At 41.0% G+C, this 21,883-nt stretch overlaps 1 protein-coding gene across 2 annotated transcripts in view; it reads left to right on the top strand.

Annotated features, from left to right (window-relative positions):
- Window positions 1-21,883, top strand: part of NRP2 (neuropilin 2) — a 115,312-nt gene that overhangs the window by 78,290 nt on the left and 15,139 nt on the right. For both annotated transcript variants that reach the window (XM_075608546.1, XM_075608548.1), the window contains exons 13-15: window positions 8,078-8,343; window positions 13,066-13,162; window positions 15,810-15,854. In XM_075608546.1, the coding sequence (XP_075464661.1) occupies window positions 8,078-8,343; window positions 13,066-13,162; window positions 15,810-15,854 (408 nt within the window). The remainder of the gene's footprint in view (window positions 1-8,077; window positions 8,344-13,065; window positions 13,163-15,809; window positions 15,855-21,883) is intronic.

Below are 21,883 nucleotides of genomic sequence, written 5' to 3'. Positions count from 1 at the left end.
AAGCATTATTTTGGTTTTCTGTAGCTACTACATCTTGGGAGCCCCTTGAGTGCCAGACCCCCATGACATAGTAGCGACATCTTGGGGCACTCAAAGGGTTAAACCAATCCGCCAATAGCTACAATGATGAAGAACTCTCCTTTTGGTTATCACTATGGGTTCTAGGGTTGAAGGATCAGGAGTTGCGTAGAATGAGTTGCAAATGCAGGTTCTGCAATCCGAACCACGAAGTTCGTATTGAACATTGTCATTTTTTTTTTAAACTGAGCAAAACACAAGGCATAATCCCCAAAAAGCTCAGTTTTTATTTATTTTTTATAAACTATAATAATAACTTTATTTCATATGGCGCTTTTCTCCCAATGGGACTCTATGATTTTGGTGCCAGAAGCACAGGGAGAGAAAGTAACTTGTCGAGGTCACTTGTAGCTAATTCTGGGAATTGAACCAGACTCCCCTGATTCCAACTCAGTGTCAGTGTTTTTACTCACTGATCTGCTCTTTCTTATTGCTTAGTGTGCCAGAGAGGGAGTGGAGGAGATGTGAGGGAATAAGATCAAGGGGACAGGTTGTAGGCTGAGTGGCCTACTGTTCAGGCTGAGTGGCCTACTGTAGGCTGAGTGGCCTACTAATGTTCAGTTACAGGGGGAAATGAGCGGAGGGTGGATTTAGGTGTGAAAGGAGAGGCAGACGTTGCGTGTGGAGCTTGACATAAAAAAAATGTCACGTCTGATTTACTTAATCTTGTCCGTGAAGTAGGTGGCGAGCTCTTGGGCCATGAAAGTTTAAGGGGATACAGGTGTAATAGAGCAGAGAAGCGAGTTAAAGGTTGCAAAAAGTCCTTGAGGGTTAGGGGGCAGAGTTTGTATGAGTGATGAAAACTAGGTTTGCTTGGCAAGGGAATGAGCAAAGTTACCTTACAGCCCGTTAACTTGACAAACTATCCTATACAATAGCACTGCTTCCTAAACATGGGCCAAATTATTTCATTTGGACATTCTCTATAAGGGAAACTGAAGCTCTGTATAATATGTCTTTACTCACTGAGTGAACTAAGCAATCTCTTGAACGTGGGACAGAAAAACGCCCCGATGTAGCCTGCATTGCACTACTGGCGCTCACCAGCAGGTGAGGATGCAGTAGCTCTGCCCCCTTCTTGCAAGTGGCTGATTCAATATGGCAGCTTCTTCCGCCGGTGCATTGTGTATGTCCCACTGCAATGCGCCATGCATCTATATGCACAAAAGTTTGAAGTTCGCCCAAATGTTGAAAAAAAACATTAGCATCATAATAATCAAAGGAAAGTAAAGAAACCCCATTAAACACAATGTGACTTTCCATGGATGTGGTGTAGCTTTTTTGCATTGGTTTTGCCCCAGTTTTGCAGTTGGAGATCTTTAAAAATACACTTTTATATCTGAAATAACAGACACACAAAAAGTTGACGTGAACATCTCTTAAAGCAGCCATCCCCTCAGAGCTTTAACTCATGTAATGTTACATAGTTAAATAGTAGATGAGGTTGAAAAAAGACATAGGTCCATCAAGTTCAACCTATGCTAAATTTAGACAACAGATACTTTATCCTATATCTATACTTACTTATTGATCCAGAGGAAGGCAAACAAAAAAAACCATTAAGGGGAAAAAATTATTCCTTCCTGACTCCAAGAATTGACAATCGGATTAATCCCTGGATCAACATCCTTCCCATTTATACTTATTTGGTATATCCCTGTATACCTTTCCCATCTAAAAAGATGTCCAACCTTTTTTTGAACAAATCTATTGTATCTGCCATCACAGTCTCCATGGGTAATGAATTCCACATTTTAACTGCCCTTACTGTAAAGAACCCTTTCATTTGTTGCTGGTGAAATTTCCTTTCCTCCAACCTTAAGGGATGGCCCCAAGTCCTTTGTACTGCCCGTGGGATGAATAGTTCTTTTGAAAGCTCATTGTATTGTCCCCGAATATATTTGTATATAGTTATCATATCCCCTCTTAGACGCCTCTTTTCTAATGTAAATAAATCTAATTTAGCTAGCCTCTCCTCATAAGTTAGAATGTCCATCCCCTTTATTAATTTGGTGGCTCTTCTCTGCACTCTCTCTAGTTCCATAATGTCCTTTCTTAGGATTGGTGCCCAAAATGGTACTCCATATTCAAGGTGGGGTCTTACTAGTGCTTTGTAAAGGGACATAATTATGTTTACTTCCTTTCCATCCATTGCCCATTTGATGCAAGATAAGATCTTGTTTGCCTTTGCAGCTACTGCATGACATTGGGCACTATTGCTAAGCCTGCAGTCTACAAGCACTCCTAAATCCATCTCCATCAAGGATTCCCCCAATATATCTCCATTTAATTTGTAAGTCACCTTTTTATTCTTGCATCCCAAATGCATAACCTTACATTTATCTGTATTAAACCTCATTTGCCATTTACCTGCCCACGTTTCCAGTCTCTCCAAGTCCTTCTGAAGAGAAATTACATCCTGCTCTGATTCTATTACCTTACACAATTTAGTATCATCAGCAAAGATGGAGACGTTGCTCTCTATCCCAACCTCAAGGTTATTAATAAATAAGTTAAAAAGCAGGGGTCCCAGTACCGATCCCTGAGGTACTCCACTCACGACTTTAGCCCAACCTGAAAAAGTTCCATTTATGAGAACCCTCTGTTGTCTGTCCTTTAGCCAGTTTTCAATCCAGGTGCATATATTATTACTGAGTCCAATTTTCTTTATTTTGTACACCAACCTCTTGTGTGAAACAGTATCAAAAGCCTTTGCAAAATCTAAGTAGACCACATCAACTGCATTACTGTGGTCTAAATTCCTACTTACCCCCTCAAAGAAAAAAATAAGGTTAGTTTGGCATGATCTATCCTTCATAAATCCATGCTGACTATTACTAATAATTTCTTTTCCATTAGGTATTCCTGAATATTATCCCGTATTAAACCTTCAAGTAGTTTCCCTACTATTGAAGTCAGGCTTACAGGTCTGTAATTTCCCGGTTGTGATCTAGCTCCCTTTTTAAACATAGGCACCACATCTGCTTTATGCCAATCTTGTGGCACTGAGCCTGTGGAAATGGAGTCCTTGAATATTAAATATAATGTTTTGGCTATTACTGAGCTTAACTCCTTGAGAACTCTTGGATGTATGCCATCAGGGCCAGGTGCCTTATTTACTTTAATTTTTTTCAAGTCTTCTGCCCCCTAGACATGTTCTGCTCTTAGTGTTTTTTAGTGTTAAAAATGACCAGTGTTCGACAAACCTATACATTTGCTCACCCCGGGCGAGTGGATTTAACCCCCGGGCGAGTAAATATTGGCCCAAGCAGCACACGTTTGGTACTAGGTGGCGAGTAGATTTTTTTGTGTGGCGAGTAGATTTTTTGGTGATTTGTCAACCACTGAAAATGACTATAGCATCATTAAGAACCAGAACCACAGAAATCCGCTATTGACTTAACGATGCGCTAATTTAAGTTAACGCATTGTTAAGTCTAATGGGTATCTTTGAAGCTCAATAACACAGTGTTAAGTGCTGTTTTCAGCCATAACGAGCCATTGTGTTGATATAAAGGATGTTAGTGATAATCATGAAAAAGAGGCATTCCCTCGAACAAGGTATATCCACAGAGCTCCGTTATAGCTAACACACAGATTTAACGTTACATTAGTTAGATTACATTACAGCAAAGAAAGGGGGGAGGGATAGGGAGTGATCAACTAAATTATACTAATTGTGATGTAAATGCATAATAAATATATCGATAATTGTAGGGAACAATAGGTGCGACTGTGAATTGGAGTGAATCAGGGAAACAAAGGAGCACAAAATCGTTTGTACTCCAAAAAGAAAATTCACTTAGGTGCACACTATGTATATATATAAAATGTAACTTTTAATAGGTGTACTTAAAGCATATATTACCGTAACACTAAATGTAATAAACCTTAAAAATAGATTAAATAATATGCACACATGCACCAGAGTTAGCCTCACATATATATAAATTCCAGTATATAATTATAACTGAAACCTAGGAGGCTAAACAAGGTGCAACCAGGTAAGGTCAAAATACCCATCAATTACAATCACCAGCACAGTAGGTATACAGCCAAGACACTGTGGCAGACATGCGGCTACAATATATCCATAGATAGTATTAATGGTATCAAATAGAGCCAGCTCTGCCAACTATACTGTTGTTATGTATTGGCTATACTCGTGAAAATGAATTGACCCACACTTGCATTCACCAACACAGTGAGTGCAGAATCAGTTGCTGCAGCAGGGATACTAGAGCACTATATTAAAAACAACCCCATAACAGGGGCTGATGACATAATAAGTGTCTTGGCTGTATACCTACTGTGCTGGTGATTGTAATTGATGGGTATTTTGACTCACCTCACCTGGTTGCACCTTGTTTAGCCTCCTAGGTTTCAGTTATAATTATATACTGGAATTTATATATATGTGAGGCTAACTCTGGTGCATGTGTGCATATTATTTAATCTATTTTTAAGGTTTATTACATTTAGTGTTATGGTAATATATGTTTTAAGTACACCTATTAAAAGTTAAATTTTATATATATATACATAGTGTGCACCTAAGTGAATTTTCTTTTTGGAGTACAAACGATTTTGTTTCCCAGATTACATTACATTAGCTAAACTTGGCGTTACTCACATCCAGACCCTGAAATAGGTCTTTCACATGGTCTGGATTAGTGTAAGACAGGCCTGCACAAATTGTAAAGTGAGAAGGGCCGAAATGCTCCAAGGAAAACAGATTTGGGCCGCACGGGTAAAACAGCATTTATTATTAAAAATTATACATTTCTTTTTTTAAAAGCCTGTCACGGAAGACCAGCATTTTTAACACCTTTATACCTTGGATCAATCCACTAGGCAGGACAACATTGTTCAATAAAATGGGGTTTATTTGGTGAGACCGCAGACATACTAAAAAATGCACAAAACATCATATCATCTCCCCCCAGCACCCTTCATCATGTCCCCCCAGCACCCTTCATCATGTCACCCCAGCACCCTTCATCATGTCCCCCCAGCACCCTTCATCATGTCCCCCCAGCACCCTTCATCATCTCCCCCCAGCACCCTTCATCATCTCCCCCCAGCACCCTTCATCATCTCCCCCCAGCACCCTTCAGCTCTCCCCCAGCACCCTTCAGCTCTCCCCCAACACCCTTCAGCTCTCCCCCAACACCCTTCAGCTCTCCCCCAGCAACCTTCGGCTCTCCCCCCAGACCCATTCAGCTCTCCCCCAGCATCCTTCATCTCCCCCAGCACCCTTCAGCTCTCCCCCCAGCATCCTTCATCTCCCCCTGCACCCTTCAGCTCTCCCCCTAGCACCCTTCATCATCTCCCCCCAGCACTCTTCAGCTCTCCCCCAGCACTCTTCCTCTCTCCCCCAGCACCCTTCAGCAGCCCCCCCCCCCCCCATGCCTACCTGATCGTGGTGGCAGCAGAAGAAGCGGCAGCGTGTCAACTTCTGGTACTGGAGTGGGCTGGGGCTGGGGAGCGCATCACACCTGCCTGGAGCGGGCTAGGGGGTGGGGGGAAACGCGTCAGCCCTGTGCAGGGGGGAGGGGAGCGCGTCAGCCTTGTGCAGGGGGGGAGCGCGTCAGCCTTGTGCTGGGGAGGGGGAGCGTGTCACACAGCTGGAGCGCGCTCCTTCCCTGAAAGGGGAGGGGGTTGAGGGGGTCGTCGCGAGCCGCACAGGGAGTCCCGGCGGGCCGTATGTTGAGCAGGCCTGGTGTAAGACCACAGATAGGTATGATTTAACTATGATTTGTTATTTACAGGGTTCTTTTCCTCTCTGGTCTCCTGTTCTTTAATTAAACACCTATTCAGGGTCTGCATGGAAGTATCGCCACCTTTGGGTAAGACAGGCTTAAGCAGCAGCGGATTTCAAAATCCGCCGCCCCATGGCACTTAGTTGTGGCGGCCGCCTCCTCGCTGCCGCCCTCCTCCTTAATTGCAGCGTCTAATGACGCCGTGTACATCACCAACGTGACGTCGCATGGTGTCGTGTTACCATGGTAACGCAACGTCATAACATCATTTGGCGCTGCGGTTCAGAAGGAGGGCGGCAGCAAGGAGGCGGCCACTACAGCTAAGTCCGATAGACCCGAGAGCGCAGCAAATGTATATGGGGCGGACATTTTTGGTGCCCGGGCCTAGTGGAAAATCTGCCACTGGGCTTAAGACCATGTTGTTGGAAGCTAACGCAAGGCAGTGCTAACCTAACATGGCGTTAGCCTATGCTAATGAGATAACTAGTGACCGTGGTTTTTGCATATATTTAGCTTTTTGGATTCCATTACTGATTTTAATAACACGACGTTATGAGGCCTGACGTAATGGAGCACTGTGGATTTGGGCCTAAGACTGCACTTCACTCTGGGAAGAGCTCCATTTTAACCTCCCGGACACTTAATATTTTAAAAGCTCATCTCTCTGGAATGAAGCATCAAATGTAACTAAAAACTGCATTGGAAAGGGCAATACATAATCTCTTAAATTAGGTAACATAAATAAAATGCAACACCAAATGGCGAACTGCTGCTTTAACCCTCGGCCCCTGCGAAACAGTGTGGTGGCGGCCATTTTACAGGAAGAGGAGGCATCCCCCTTTGGCATTTCCTCACAGGGCAGATCGCATCCTGCAGGCCATGGAAACGCAGGACGCAATCTACGCTGGAAAAACAAACCTCATTTTGACAACCTCATCTTGGCGTACCCAAAGGGTTAAGAGGAGGAGTCAAAATAGGATGAGACGCTAAGGAGGGGTGTTTTAGGGGAAAAAAAGGTCTTATTGTTAAGATCTTTAACAAACCAGAATGCCCGCCTTGTCCTTTCTACAAACCCTCAGGTCTTTTCATATTGTTTCTGATTACCGCCTCCTGATTTCCCTTCAAAGTGTACAACTCGCTATTAAAATCCAGACATGAGAATGGGGACAGAGATCCTTTGGTTCTGGGTGGTCTTTCTAGTTAATGAACAATGAACAACAACAGCCCAGGACAAAGAGAAATAGCTGTGATTAGTTGAACGGTATGAAAAAGTAGTAGTGTTTTATCAGCACTAACCTGGTTTACACCGAGATGTTTCAGCACATGCAAACATACTGTCCTTTAATAGATATATATCATGTCTAAAATCAGTATAAGAAGTGAGATAATGTGTATGTTGTAATATTATAAGGTATTTGCTATGAAATGGGATTGTAATGTAGTGTAGTTGCCATTTGGGGGGGGGGGGGGGTAACAGGAGGGGTGTGAATTCCATTTTTTCCACAGTGTAATTTGTTCCATTGTTTTGACCTTGAGAGGTATTTTTGAAAAGAAGTTGTGGTTTTAGACTTCCCAGCAACCAAAAATATGTATTTGACCTCAAAAGCATTATCTGTTCCAATCTGAGAGTTCAAGTTTAAGTGTTTACAGCTTGCAGGGGTCGGAGTTCTAACCTCTGCGCCATGCAGAAATAGTGACCCGGTCACTAATAAGAACATATGAGTGTGTGTATAACGGCAGTGACATATTTCATGGGTTAAATCTTGCTTTTTTAAACAAAAGTGCATTTGTGACATTGGTCTTGCATCCTGATTGTATAAACTGTAAATTAAGAACCAGAAGTTACTTTGAATTCCCTTATCTTAAATATTTGTTTTGTAAGCATCCTTACACATTCCCAGTCGCTCCTGCGACACAGAGGGGGCGGGCATTATTTTCAATTCATTTTCCATTGGTCTGAAATAAAAAGGATAAACCACACTTTAGTGTCCCAGCTGTAAATGATAAGGAATCATTTAAAATACTTGCTAGACTTTTGAAAGTCATCAGTCACCAAGATTTACAGGCATTGTTATGTGCATCAGCCGTGAGGTGCCTTATGGCTTAGCACTGCTTAGTAAATATGGCCCATGGCCCATTAAATCTATGACTGTCATTAGTGCCTTTTGATTCTGTATTGGTATACAGTAGAACAAGACGCATGGATTAACCACTCACTGTTGTTTCACTATACACAGCTGACAGCAGAAATTACTTGAGGCTGCCCAGCAGCGGGAGAAGACAGGGGCAGCGTGCTCGCTTACTGAGCCCCAAGATCTACCTGCCCAGAAACGCCCTGTGCATGGTGTTCAGGTATCAGGCCACGGGAAGCAGCGGTGGAACTCTGCAGGTGCTGAGGAAATCAAGCCAGGAGAACAAACTGCTGTGGTCGATGAGAGAGGAGCATGGGCGTGAATGGAGAGAAGGCAGGATCATCCTTCCCAGCTATGAAAGAGAGTACCAGGTAAGGGACAACACTAGGTGGGAAAACTCGTAGACGTTAACAGCAAGTGAGAATCATCCTGCACTCCCAGTGAACTCTTTGGCTGTCGTGTCTCTCAGCGTTACCATTCATTCACATCGCAACTACACATGGAGCAGGAGTAACTGCACCCGTGGGCGCGCTATGCTGGGATGCCCTGTGATATTTTGCGTTATCATTGATATATTCTGCACTCTAAAGCGACGTTCTGTGATAGGAGCAGGTGCAATAACACTGGCTACATCACAGAGGCCGAACAAGTCTATTGGGGGACCAGGCGGCCGACCGCGGAGGTTGGGCCCGACATCCAGTGGGCCTAACTTCCGTGTTAGGACCGGCCCCCTCTTGAAGGGCACGAATGGACCCAGCTCCACAGGTAGGGCCCCGTAGTACGTCCAGAACACCATTTCAGCAGCTAAAATAGGTGCTGGAACAGCATTCCGGCGCATGAGAGGATGGACCCCTAAGAGTCCTGGTGCAGCCGAACCAGCTGAACAGGTGGTAGTGCTGCCACGTCTAGATCTGTACTTGCTCCAAATTGCACTCAAATAGGAAGTTCCTCCAATTTGATGCCATTGGACGGAATAAGAAATCTTCAACACTCTGCAATGTGCATGTATCATAGGGTTAACAAATAGACACCAGGGATATAACAGAGAACTCGGCTCACAGAAATATTTGAATTAAGGGGACAGTTCTGGCAATAGGAGATTTGTATTAAGAGGATTTATAGTGTTGATTTTAATATTACAGGAGAATCTGGATGGCTCCCATCGGGGACTTCAGTTAAGCAGGGTTGTTTTCATTCTGTTTTTCGTGTTGTTATAGCAACTAAATGGTACGCTGCTTGTTATTCAGGAGGCACTGATCTATGGTAGTGCTTGGGTCTTTGTGGATGGCATTAGCTTTTGATGTATTCGGCAGAATGTTGAAGTCTTGTCTCGCTAAAAAAAAAAATGTTCTCCACTCCCTGTAGTTTAGACATGTAGGTATCAGATCAGTGTTTCAAGTGTGATTGTAATCTAATAGAAATGACACATCAGCACAAACAGGCAGCGTTGGTGGAATAAAGACAGGCGTCCTTTGAACGGTACATGAATAAATACCTAGCGTGTGGGAACGGGCTGGTTTTTTTGTGATATGATGCCAATGCTGGATATAAAACCGTTTTTTTTTAAAGCAACAGTTCCTCCATCCTTTACATATTTACAGTGTGTAGCGACACAGAGTGTCACTATGCACTTGTGACCCTGGAGAATACAGGATTTCAGTGTTAGAGGTGGAAATGGATCAGAGTACGTCTGTAAAGATGCAGTTCTCCCTTGTATGATCTATTTTTTTTTAAGTGAGCTCCATGAGTTGCTCTGTAATTAGATTGCCAAACATATATCTTTTTTTTTCGTAGTGGATTTTGATATGATTTTATTTTTATTATTTAAAAATATCACTTGTGAGCACATTCACATGTCTCAAAACAGGTCTTCAACCCTGCTTTTCACCATTATCGTCAAGAATTCAGTGCTTCCACTGCAGCAAGGGATTCTGGGAAATAACATGCAAATGAGCAAACAGTGTCACCTTTAATTCTTACCCATTTGAACATAGACCCCTATAAGCTTATACCTGCCGTATTACGCAGCTCTGAGCTTTTATTTAAAAGGGTCCAAAGCCTGCAGTAGTGACTGTTCACATGGCAACTCCTGCTGTTTCTTCTCATGTTTTCTACACAATCAGCAGTCTCACAATGTGATGTTTTACTATATATAGGGAGACTGTATATTTTATCTTTCAAATTGTGTGTTTTTTTTTTGTTAAGGTTGGCAGGTATGCACCAGGCAGCACCAAGCTGTTTTCCATACAGACATCAAAGAGTCTTATCAGCAAAATTGTCTCATCTCAATCTTTTCAGTTCTTTGTAGTCTACATGTCACTGAGAGGAAACATCCAAATTTAGCTTTTGGACTGATTTATCAGGAATACAATACAGTTTCAAACTAGAGAGGTGAAAGCAGACACCCTACTGTACAGTATGGGGACTAAAATCTCTACAAAATGGAAAACAAACATGCACGGGGAACTGCCTCTTTAAATTTGGCCTACGCTTAATGTACAGCTTGAAGAGGATGCTAAAAAGTTTCATTGTAACTACGCCCATTTGCAAGTCCATACTCAGAATGATAATATCTGCAGAGGTGACACAATTTGATGCTTGCGAAATACACTCATGTTTACACACTGCTGATGAGCCGAAAAGGATGTTGTGGATGGTATAGACCAGGGCTGCTCAAGTCCAGTCCTCAAGATCCCCCAACAGGTCAGGTTTTCAAGATATCCAGGCTTCAGCACAGGTGGCTCAGTCGAAGATCTTAAGGATTAAAACTATGCTTTTACCAATATTTTATCACAATCAAGCAGGCTTTTCATAGATACACAGTCCCTTTTTATTCTGAAATGTGTTTCCTTAAAGATGTAGAGCAGAGGTGCGGAAACTGGGGTGTGTGAGATTTTCAGGGGGGGGGAGCGGGACTTACAGAGGTCCCGCGCTCTTCCCCAAAGCATTTAAATTAAATGCCGGGGATCGCGCGCGAGACCTCTGTAACTTACTTACCTTGTCTCCGACATCTTCGGGCAACGCATCACCATGGCAACGATTTTTTCCGAGGATGTCCCGGTTTTTGGGATTGTGTCCTGGTGTCCCGACAACTTAAAAAAAAAAAAAAAGTGCCAAAATATATTTTTTCACCGATCGTGAATGCACTGCCGCAAAGAGCCGATTGCACACGCGCGGCCTGCAAGAACCGATTCGGCACTTGAGAGATCGGCTCTTGCCGGCCGCGCATGCGCAATCGGCTTTTGTCAGAGACGCATGCACAATCGGTGTGGGCCTCGACAGTTGTCCCGGTTTTTCACTGGGAAAAAAGGATCACCCAACTATAAGAATTACATTTGCACCCAAGCACCGCTGCCAGCAAACATTAAGTAAACATTTGAGGTATGCAAAGGATGCTGGCAGCAAAACAACTGTAGCCAGCCTTTTTGGCAGCTAATTGACCCCTGTCAGGAGGCAGCACATTCAGTTCTTGCTGGCCCTCAAGGTTTAAGTACAGAGGTTCTTATTTAAAGTACCATTTTAGAAGGCATAACTTAAAAAAATACAATTAAAAGGCACATTCTTACTTTTTTTTGTCTTGTTCCTTTAAAGGCAGAGAAGAGGGGACTGATTATTAAAGAAGCAGCAACTGTATTAATCAGTAACATACAATTAAGCAGAATTAGTTGATGCCTTGGTGTTGAAAATAAATTAATTGCAATTTAAATTCTAATTGTTTAGTCTCTTCACTGCCAGAGGGACCTTCATCTAATAATGTGTTGCAGGCTTCCTTTAGTAATTCTTGCCACATAGCTAGCAGCAGCAACACAGTTTCAATGAACACACACACAACTGGAGTTGGAATATAGGAAATATGTAGATAGTGCAGTTGCTGTAGAATTATATTTAATATAGCAGCCAGCACACTGACCCCGAGCCAAACACTAGCTATGTATTGTGTTTGAGAGGAGAGAACAGTTTTTGAAGCAAAAGGTGGCACTGTGTGCTCATTTGCATGTGATTACCCAGAATCCCTTGCTGTAGTGGAAGTGCTGTGTGCTGGGTGATAATGGTGAAAGTCGGGGTGGCAGACCTGCCTAAGACATGCAAATGAGCATACAGTAATAGTTCCATGTGCGATATATATATATATACACATATATATATATATATATATATATATATATATATATATATATATAACGACAAGAAAGAAAGCGCCCGATCCTAGTGTAATATGAAAAATACACTTTTAATACCAATGTTAAGTCCAACAAATTTAAACTCACAAACAAATGTGAAATAAAAGCATGTAATGAGTATACTCATTCGCCAACTGCACGAAGATGCTGCTCTGCTCACACGCCACTCCTTTCCTCCGTGAAGTCCCAGCTCCTCTGAGCCACCGTCCAGCAGGGGTTTCAGAGATTGCACAACCTCTCCCGATGTAACCCGGAAGTCCACCACTCACACAGCAACTCCGGATGGGAGGAGATGGTATTGTGACCCGGTGGAGGAAAAAATGAAGGGGCAAAGGTTCGCCAATGTATAGCAACGTTCGTAGAGTCCCAGCAGAATAAGTGTGAATGAGTATACCAAAAACTGTCAGTAGCTCACACTAAACTTCCCAACGCGTTTCTTCACACTAACGGTGATTTCATCAGGGGATCATATATAATATATAATAATTGATTTTAATGGCACTCCACTAAAAATGGTGTACTACCCAAGTGCTTTAGCTGCCAAGTAATTGGATGTAATAGAAAGTAATAGCAGACACACCAGGACTTATGCAAAATTGCAAAAAGTTTATTACTAGGTCAACATTTTGGTTCTCAAATGAGCTTGAAAAAGACTCTCTCCCTCTCTCACTCTATCACCCACACTCTCACATAGGTAGGTAGATAGGTAGATGGATGGATGGATTTTTCTTTCCTTTATAAGAATATTATGAGTATCCCCAAATGTGGTGGGGAGATGCAGAGTCTTTGGAAACCAGGATTGTCTTATTTTGTTGCAGTGTTGCAGTGACATTGTGCCACGTGTTTTTGTAACCTTGCATTCGTTAAGTTATGATCATCAGTCACCTTGTTGTCTTTGCACTTTGTCGACAGGTTGTCGTTGAGGGGATTGTTGGAGAAGGGCAATCAGGAGAGATAGCTGTGGACGATATTGAAATAGCTACTGACATACCCCTGGAACACTGTATGGGTAAGTGATCTTCAAACTGTCCTTTACTCAACCAGATTGTGTGGCTGATAGGGATGGGAAGTCATTTGTTATTGAATTGGCTACTGCCCTCCCAAACTTTGTCCATCATGGGAGGTGACAAGATGGTTGCTACTATCCTGACAGCAAACCAATCAGTAACAGTGACTCATTATCAAATCATTGTTACTTTTTGACTTGCAGGCAGGAAGTGGTCCAGTGACCATCTTAAATAAGGGCAAGTACTTGATTTGTTTTTAATAGTGTATTTTCTCAGGAACTGAGGGGTGCTCCCAGGTAGGATCTCATGATTCTAATGTCGGCCCAAGCAGGAGGTATATCTGAGTACATTTAAATAGTAGGGGGAAAAAAGAGACTGTATGGTTTGCCTTGGAAGTGAACATATTTTCCAATGTTTACAATCAGTCTTGGGACTATAAATAGATGCAGGTCTTTAAAAGCCTTCACATACTACCCAGTTCAGCAGTAAGGTTGCAGCGCAATCAGAGTTAGTATGTGCAGTATCTAGGGAGATGTTCTGGAGTGGCTGAGGAGAACGCATCATTAGGCCAGGAACAAACAAGAAATTGAAAAATGTCAGTGTATCATCATTAACTTCTCAACCATGTTCACTTTTTATATAACAACCCATCTCAAGGGGCACACACCACCTGACACTCAGTGTTATACGCATGGAAGGATTGATGGTCTCAGAGGAAACCTTTTTAACCCTTCCCTGCCAGATTCGACCTATAATACTTTGTGAGATGAAACGGCAGTAGGTCCCTCTGGCAGAGAAGGGATTAGCATGTTGGCAGAATGATAGGGAAAAAAATCACTGAATATGGCTATGGAGAAATATTGGGAAAGATTGAGTTATTTGCATACGTCATTCTATAATACCAATTACAGTGCTGATATTATCTTGTGTCAGTCTAAATCTCTGTAGCCTTACCTTTAGTTGTCTATATATGGCCTAAGACACCACAGGGGGATTCAGCAAAGATCTATTGCAGTCTTTCAGTGTTGCCACAAACAAAATACCACTCAGGAGGGGCTTGCTGTGTAAAAGCAATTTTGGAAGCTAATTAACTAATTTGTATGTCTACGGCCATCTAACCGCTTATTCTGTTTAAAGAAAGTGGAATTAGAAGTGTGTAACTCTTGGTGTGAAAATAAGAGTAATGTTACCCTATGCCCCATATACCATGATACTTTGGCCATCATACATACCCTGCAAAATGCTCCCTCTTATTCCTAGATTTCTCATTGAAACTCTTCACTGTTTTCAATAGAAAAAACAAATGCAACACAAGATTAATTTTAGAACTGGTGCAATATTTTCATGATATTCCTCCTGTGAATTCGCTGTCAAGATCCAGCGATTCAGATAAGTGGGATTTGGGCAATCTGGACCAGAAAATTAAATTTTATTGGAATAATGGGGACTCCAGTGAGGGATGCTCAATTGAATGGCCATTGATTCTGGCAACAGGGAAACTGAATTCTAATGAGTGGAACTTCACAGGCTAGGGACCACAGCCCTTTAGCTTTATCTTGCCAAATAAAATCATCTACATGCTAAAAATGGGTGATCTTCCCTAATTGAGACATACAGATGAGATTCCTATTCTCAATTATTAACTAATAAACATGTGGAGAGGTCTTGGCCAATTAATCCTTAACGTTATTGCATACGCATTATATACACATTGCCAAGAACTGTTTCCCACAGTAGTGGTTCATACAACAGGTTACTTGTTTAATTCATTATAACCACCAGTGATGAGATCATTATTGTTTTGTTCCAGTTTAAGATTAAACATAGCTCGGGGTTCCTCCTTGTACCTGATAGAGTATGGTCTGAACAGTTAATAACTCAGCCAATCAATACACATTTCTTGCACACAAGCCCCAGCATTGACATTGCATAATACATGAACTGTAATGATTCCTATGGGAGGTTCCTGATTGCATTTGAAATTAACACACTAATGTGACCTAGTGCAGTGCTTCTTGTATGAGTTATAAAAGCCCTTTTGTCATGATGTTTTTCTGGCCATGCTCTTTAGGATATGGAAATATGTCGGTATGAATTCTAGACAGAGCACAATACCACTGACCGTTTCTAATATTACAGTGGATTGGTTCATCAGTGAGACTTCAAATGATAGATCTCATTTTTGGATAGGAATCCAATAAGTATTTTCAGTGCTAGAAGCGTCATTATTATCGACTAGGCCAGTGATTCAACCATCTACTATATCCATTCTATTTTTAATCTGAGTTATGACATATTATATATAAGATAAAGCTTGGTTATTAACCAGGAAATTGCCAGCACCTAATTTAGATGTAGGAAAATTGTTTAAAAAAAAACAAAAACAAAAAAACAGGTTAGTGATGTCATATGATTGGGATGACATTATTGTGGCATTCATCATCATCAGCATCACAGCATCAGCATCCAAACCCACTTTCCACTTGGGATTCTGGTGTCCATAATATGTACTTATTAGTAGGAAGGACAGCAGTTGCATGTGTCCCATGTGTTGAGAATACCAAGAAATTCAACATGTTAACAGTCCGGAATTAATTGTAAACTTAATTTAAAAATGGAATGTATTTTCTTTTTCTCTCCTTCTCATAGAACCGATGACGGCTTTTCCTGGCGAGGATTCTTTAGACCTCCCAGGTAAGCTTATTTCTTTTTTTTTTAAGATCTCACAATGCCAGTCATTTTGAAAATAACGATTTGCAAACAGTTTATGAAGAAAAAAAGAACCGCTTTGGTTGGGCATTCATACCTTTTTATTAAGACGTTTCAAAGCTTCATCTTCAAAAGCCTGAAGATGGGACATAAGCAATCCTAGAAGCTAGCAGTACAAAATAATCAAGTAGAATATAAAGCAAGTTTTCTAAGACTTTTTTGCAAACTGTAGCTCCTTTTTGTGTCTTGGAATAGCTGATCCTGTGCGTCAATTGTGTACAGAGCACACTGTTTTCTTAGCCTCGTATATCATTAACAAAAATATTGTACATTGAAGACACAAAGGAGTCATCACCACAGTTGACCTGAAGCATGTATGTCACTAAAAGCTAAATTATCAATACAGTCTGATGTAACAGGTCTTTATCACCCAGTTCAGTCTACTTTTGTGCCCTTATCTCAGCGATAATAGCCATGCAGTAGATGATCTAATCGTTGTAAATCTTCCATTAAAGGTTAAAACAGTGATTTGAAATTATAATGATCATCCACAAATTCAGACAGCTAAAGAGCAATGGATTTGTGGGAGACCGTTTGTGGGACACTGAACCCTTGTTAGCGAGCTGTACGGACATTATAATGTTCTTCAATTATTTGGGGGGATATGTATCAAGATTTCTGCTGGTATATTTACCCTTACATAGACATTTGCAACACTATCTCTAAGTGTAAATATATCATGCTACAATACTCTTTACATTGATTGTATCGGCATCAGATTTTGGGATTGTTTCAGTGGAGCAATAGGTGAAATGAAGAGTAACAAATCAGGTACTTTCTTCATGACCCACCTGTGCCACAAAATAGCCAGTATTGAGGTTTGGAACGGCAGTCTGGATCACATCTGATTACAAAATGTCTCACATTTGACATGGATTCAGGCTGCTCATTTAGGAATCTTGATACATAGCGGCCAATATGTTTCCATGTCCACAAGGAGTCACATTCTACTCTGATTCAATACTGTGTAAAAAACAAAAAAAACAATTGTTTTTAAACAATCTTAGCACCCGCTGAGTCTCGCACAAGAAAGATCAGAAGAGCACATGCTCTAAAAATATAGGGAGGCAGAACTTTCGTTCGGAAAGGTAAGCTAGTATTTATTTGCTTAAAACGTACAGGGCTCATTTGGTGTTATTGGCATATATAGCAATAAATAAGGAGACACAAAAGGTGTTGGAAAATGCAGGAAAAAAGTCTGCGGTTTCAGGATAAGTAAGGAAAGCAAGTTAGGTGGACAAAATTATCCTTATCAGATGATGCATTAGTAATTGTGCTTGTAGATGTTAACCTAATGCATTTTAAGCGTGTGATCAACTTTTGGCATTAGTGAAGATGAGTTGGTTGAATTCAACAACATTTCTCCTTAGCGTTTTTATTAAGTAGAGGGTTTATTGGGGTAACTAACCACCAGATTATCTGCCATACAGATAATAAAGGGAGACTTTCCATTAGGGATTCCATCCATGCTGTAATATATACCCAGTCATGAGGCATTTATAATAGTTATAAATGCACAACGATATCTGTAGACTGTATACATGAAGGTGAATAAAAAGATCAAATGATGAATTTGAGTTTCAATAAAAATTTCTTCAACATGGTCACGTCTCCGATGTCACATAAGCTTTTTTTGGCTTGTTCCAATGTAACTCAGCCTAGTGAAAGGTAAACCATAGCAAAGGCTCACAGATGTTTGGTTACAATGTTGTAAATAATGGGGATGAACAACATCCCGAAAAATCCATTGTCCAACTGCCATTTGCTAGTAAGAATACAAGGCAAAGATTACAGTAATATGGCAGTCGGATAATTATAACTTGCTGCTCCTAGATTTGTCTTGGGTTATGATGTGACATGTAATAGACCAACAGCAGAGTTCTTTGTGGGTATAGTGTACTGTCCTCTCAGAACCTCAAAAGTCTCTGCTTTTTTTTTGTGTGTTTTCAGGACCAATATAGCTACTAGAACGTCTCCCTAAATTTAGGAAACTGTATTGGTTTTCTCCAAAACACTCACTAGAGCTCTTGCTAACAACATTTAGCCATTCTCATTAACCTAGAATCCATATTTTGTATGTATGTCTTTATTTATATAGCGCCATTAATGTATACAGCGCTTCACAGCAGTAATACACGTGACACTCATATACATAACAAATAATACAAATAACAGATCATGGAAATAAGTGCTTCAGTCATAAAAGTAACATTTCGGAAGAGGAGTCCCTGCTCCGAAGAGCTTACAATATAATTTGTAAATACCTCCTCTCCTCTGGCATTTTGTTACTCTTCATTGAAAGCCAAATACTTATCCAAAAACATTAGAGTGACTTGTGCCAAGATCTTTGCTACATTTTTGTTTATGCAGAACTAATCATGAATTGTGCAGCAAGCACCTCTTCCCCATTGCATTCTGCTGTCCTATATTTACACTGGTCAACATGTTCATTAACATTGCTTCATTTATGGCCAGGGCTGCTAAGGCACGGCACCATTAAGACGTACTTATAATAACCATGATTGTGAGTCATTTGGTCCACTGCCCTTGGACTTTATCTAGTTGTTCTCAGACTCTTCGTGAGTCTGCCTGTTCCAAATTACTTTCCTTGTAGGTTTGTCTTTTACATATTATTCAGCACAACACTGAACCTAAAACTGGAGCCAGTAAAAACATAGCAACAGCTTGGCCGAGTGCTGGAGAAATGCTTGTCCCTCTGCTAGTTATTTTTAGCTGCTAATGCTATTAGTTGAAAACATTGCATTCTTTTACATGTTGTAGCTGTTTTACATTGTCACTCAGCACAGCTTGAAGGAAAGAAAGTCACATGCAACTGTGGCAAATGTGTCATGGCACACACAGTTGTACTTGTGATGGTGTTGTTTATATGTTTTTCTTGCTGTACAAGCCACTTTTTTCAGAGCGAATATGGTGTCTTATGGAATAGCACCACTTAGTAGTTATGGGCAGAAATGATTTGCATGCTAAGGCCGCGCTTATAGTGCGACCGATGACGTCACCCGCTAACGTTGTAATTTAACTTTCAGCGAAGTCGCTAGCGACAGAGTCATTGATTGGTTTACAGACAGTCACATGTGGCGACAGTCTGTGAAAAATCAAATTTAACCCGCTTCCAAATTTTTGTTCGCTCCGTCGCCCTGTCGCCATCGCGCTTTCTATAAGCACTGGCGACGGAGTAAATTGTTTTGTTTTGGAGCGACGTCGCCGTTGCAGGCACTATAAGCGCAGCCTTACCCATGTTGAGCCATAAAATGAAAATATAGCCAAACAGCATTTTTGACCTTGGCATGGACAGGTCATAGGTTAGGTTTTTGTCCCAAGCATTGGTTCGTCCTTCCATGACTTTCTTGTAAATAGATCTTAGCCGGTGTTAAAAGTGGCTTAAAAAAGGAGTGGTACCAGATTTCAAGAGATCCTAAAAGTGTAACACAATGGTACAAAACTCTTGTGATATCATTTTAGAAATGTTTACACTATATTCATGCTCTAAGGGAAAAAAAAACAGACACTATCTTAAAAAAATAAACAAATATTAATGTAGGTAAAGATATAGATTTGGAATTAACAAAATGTTGGGTGGTGCTCATACCCCAACGACAACACACATCCAACACTGATAAGGCTTTCTTCTGGGGGATGTATAAGATTAGCAACATGCTGCTCAGATTTTACCACAGATGAGGTGACATGTATGGAGTTGAGGTTTAGGAAGCCTGAGATCATTCCCATGCAGTTTGTTTATCTTTTAGACAAAGTATTCCACGAAATAGGAATAATTAATAATAATAAAGCTGTCTGGGTAGCAGTTTGGAGCAAAGGCATTCTGTCGAAGCAAACTTTTTATTATATCCTCTTACAGAACAGAGCAATGGATTGCTGTTCACAATTGTAATCTTCAGCCCTGGAGGCGATATCATCTATTTGATTTTATTCTATGAACTATATCCTTGCAGCCTGTGACATATGAATAGTTCCACAGAGGTTGACTTACCCTTGTGCAGGAGAAAATTGTGAATTGCCTGTTCTGGTTAAATTGACAAATTAGGAAACAGAACAGTATTGCTGAGCAAGCAGCATGCAGAGAAATCAACGTGACCAGGGAGTTTGGATGACCCTGTGCTATTGGGAAACTGTATATTTCGTCAAGGCCCAGCTGAACTGTGTGGTATTTCATACCCCTCCAAGAATTTTTAACTGGGTCTCTCCAGTTCAACATAAATTGAGACGGTTGCCAAGGTCAGTCTGGCTTAGGGTGGACCGGTTTCACGAGTTCCTGAACAATGTGACAGGTTTTCTGCTGCAAGAATTAAAGGGCTGTTATTTTGAAGAATGTCTTTTTACAAATCTTATAAGTTATAACCCATTGTTTCCGTGCCATTTTATACACTCCATAACATTCTGGCAGATATAGAGCAAAGAACATGTTGATAGTTTTTTTTTAATGGTGTGTCAAATTGGAAAACTTTTCCATGTTTGGGACATTCTGCTGTTTGAAGAATTTTCTGCAAATAAAACTCACCAGAAATCACTGTTGGACTCTCTGCTCATCAGAATGGCAGCTGTTGTATTACTGATCTGAAGTGGGGATTTGAAGGGTCTGGCAGAGATGGTCAGCAGTCACATTTATGTAGGACTTTTGTAACATTGTGAGTCTCCATTCTCTCGCAATGCAGTCTTGTAGAAGCCCTGAATACTTTAGAGCACCAGTTTCCAACCCAAGTCCTCAAGGACTCATATCAGGACAGATTCTGAGGATTTCTCTGCTTGAGCACAGGTGGCTCAATCAAAATGATTGAGCAACTGATCAACCCGTATGTGCTCAAGGAGGGATATCCTCAGAACCTGGCCTGATATGAGTCCTTGTGGACTGGGGTTGGGAACCAATGGTTTAGAGAGTATAGTCTCACACAGTACTTAATAGAAAGCGTGCTAGTGACAATATTATATATCCATCCTTCTGGAGTTTAATAGTCAGCCACACCTAAAGCAGCTGTCGCGAAAATATGAAATTGTCATGCAGTCTATATATTTAGGTCCTTGGAAAAAAAAAAAAAAAAAGGCCACCCCCATTTATCACGTGTCCAACTTATTTTGTGGTATTGTTTGTATACGCATCACGTTAAGTGGTGTCACAAAATGAACAGCGCGTACCTCCTCAATGTAATTACATTGCTGCCTTTGGCACATGCAGTCCCAGTAGAGACACCATCATTACATCACATGGTAAAAAAAAAAAAAAAAAGGCTGGAAATCTATAGGCGATGTATGAAGATAACTGTACCTTTCATGCTGTACTTGGGGTTTGGGGCCATGTATAATAAACGGTGCTATTTCATAAGACACCTTCCAGTGCCAGAAGATAAAGTACCTTACTTACCTTACTGAATTGAAGGTGTCTCATGGAGTAGCTCAATTTGAAAAAGGCTTATTATCCAATTTCTAAAGAGAACTGAACGTAAAATGTGACATATATATTTTTGAGAGCTTGTTTTTGAGGGGGCTTGCTGCTTTAAAGGGACAGCACTCCCAGGACCAAAACAAACTAATGGCAGTGACGCTTTTACGCAATTTGACAACTACAAGTATTTTTTTATCATTTTTTAAAGTTAGTGTGGAAACATGAGGAGCTGAGAGATTTGGGAGGGGTTTGATTTCGTCTGGCTGCTCCCTTTTGTCTGATGTCACAGTGTGTTCAACAAGAGTTTGAACTGGCAAACCCCCCTTATCTCCCCCTCCCTTAGATTTATTGACTCTCTGATAAGGACAGAGTGGGCTGAGAGTAAAGAATACACCAGATTGACTTACACCTCCCACTCAGCCTCTAAGAAATGCAATTTGTAATAAAAAAAATAGCCACATATTTGATCATAGCATGGTTAGATTTGTTTTAAGAAAGCCAATTCAATTGTTGAAATGTTTACTAAAGGTTGTTT

The sequence above is a fragment of the Ascaphus truei genome, chromosome 7, assembly GCF_040206685.1.
Source record: "Ascaphus truei isolate aAscTru1 chromosome 7, aAscTru1.hap1, whole genome shotgun sequence".
Taxonomy (NCBI): Eukaryota; Metazoa; Chordata; class Amphibia; order Anura; family Ascaphidae; genus Ascaphus; species Ascaphus truei.
Note: the sequence above shows the minus strand (reverse complement) of the source record. Positions and strands in the feature narration are given on the sequence as shown.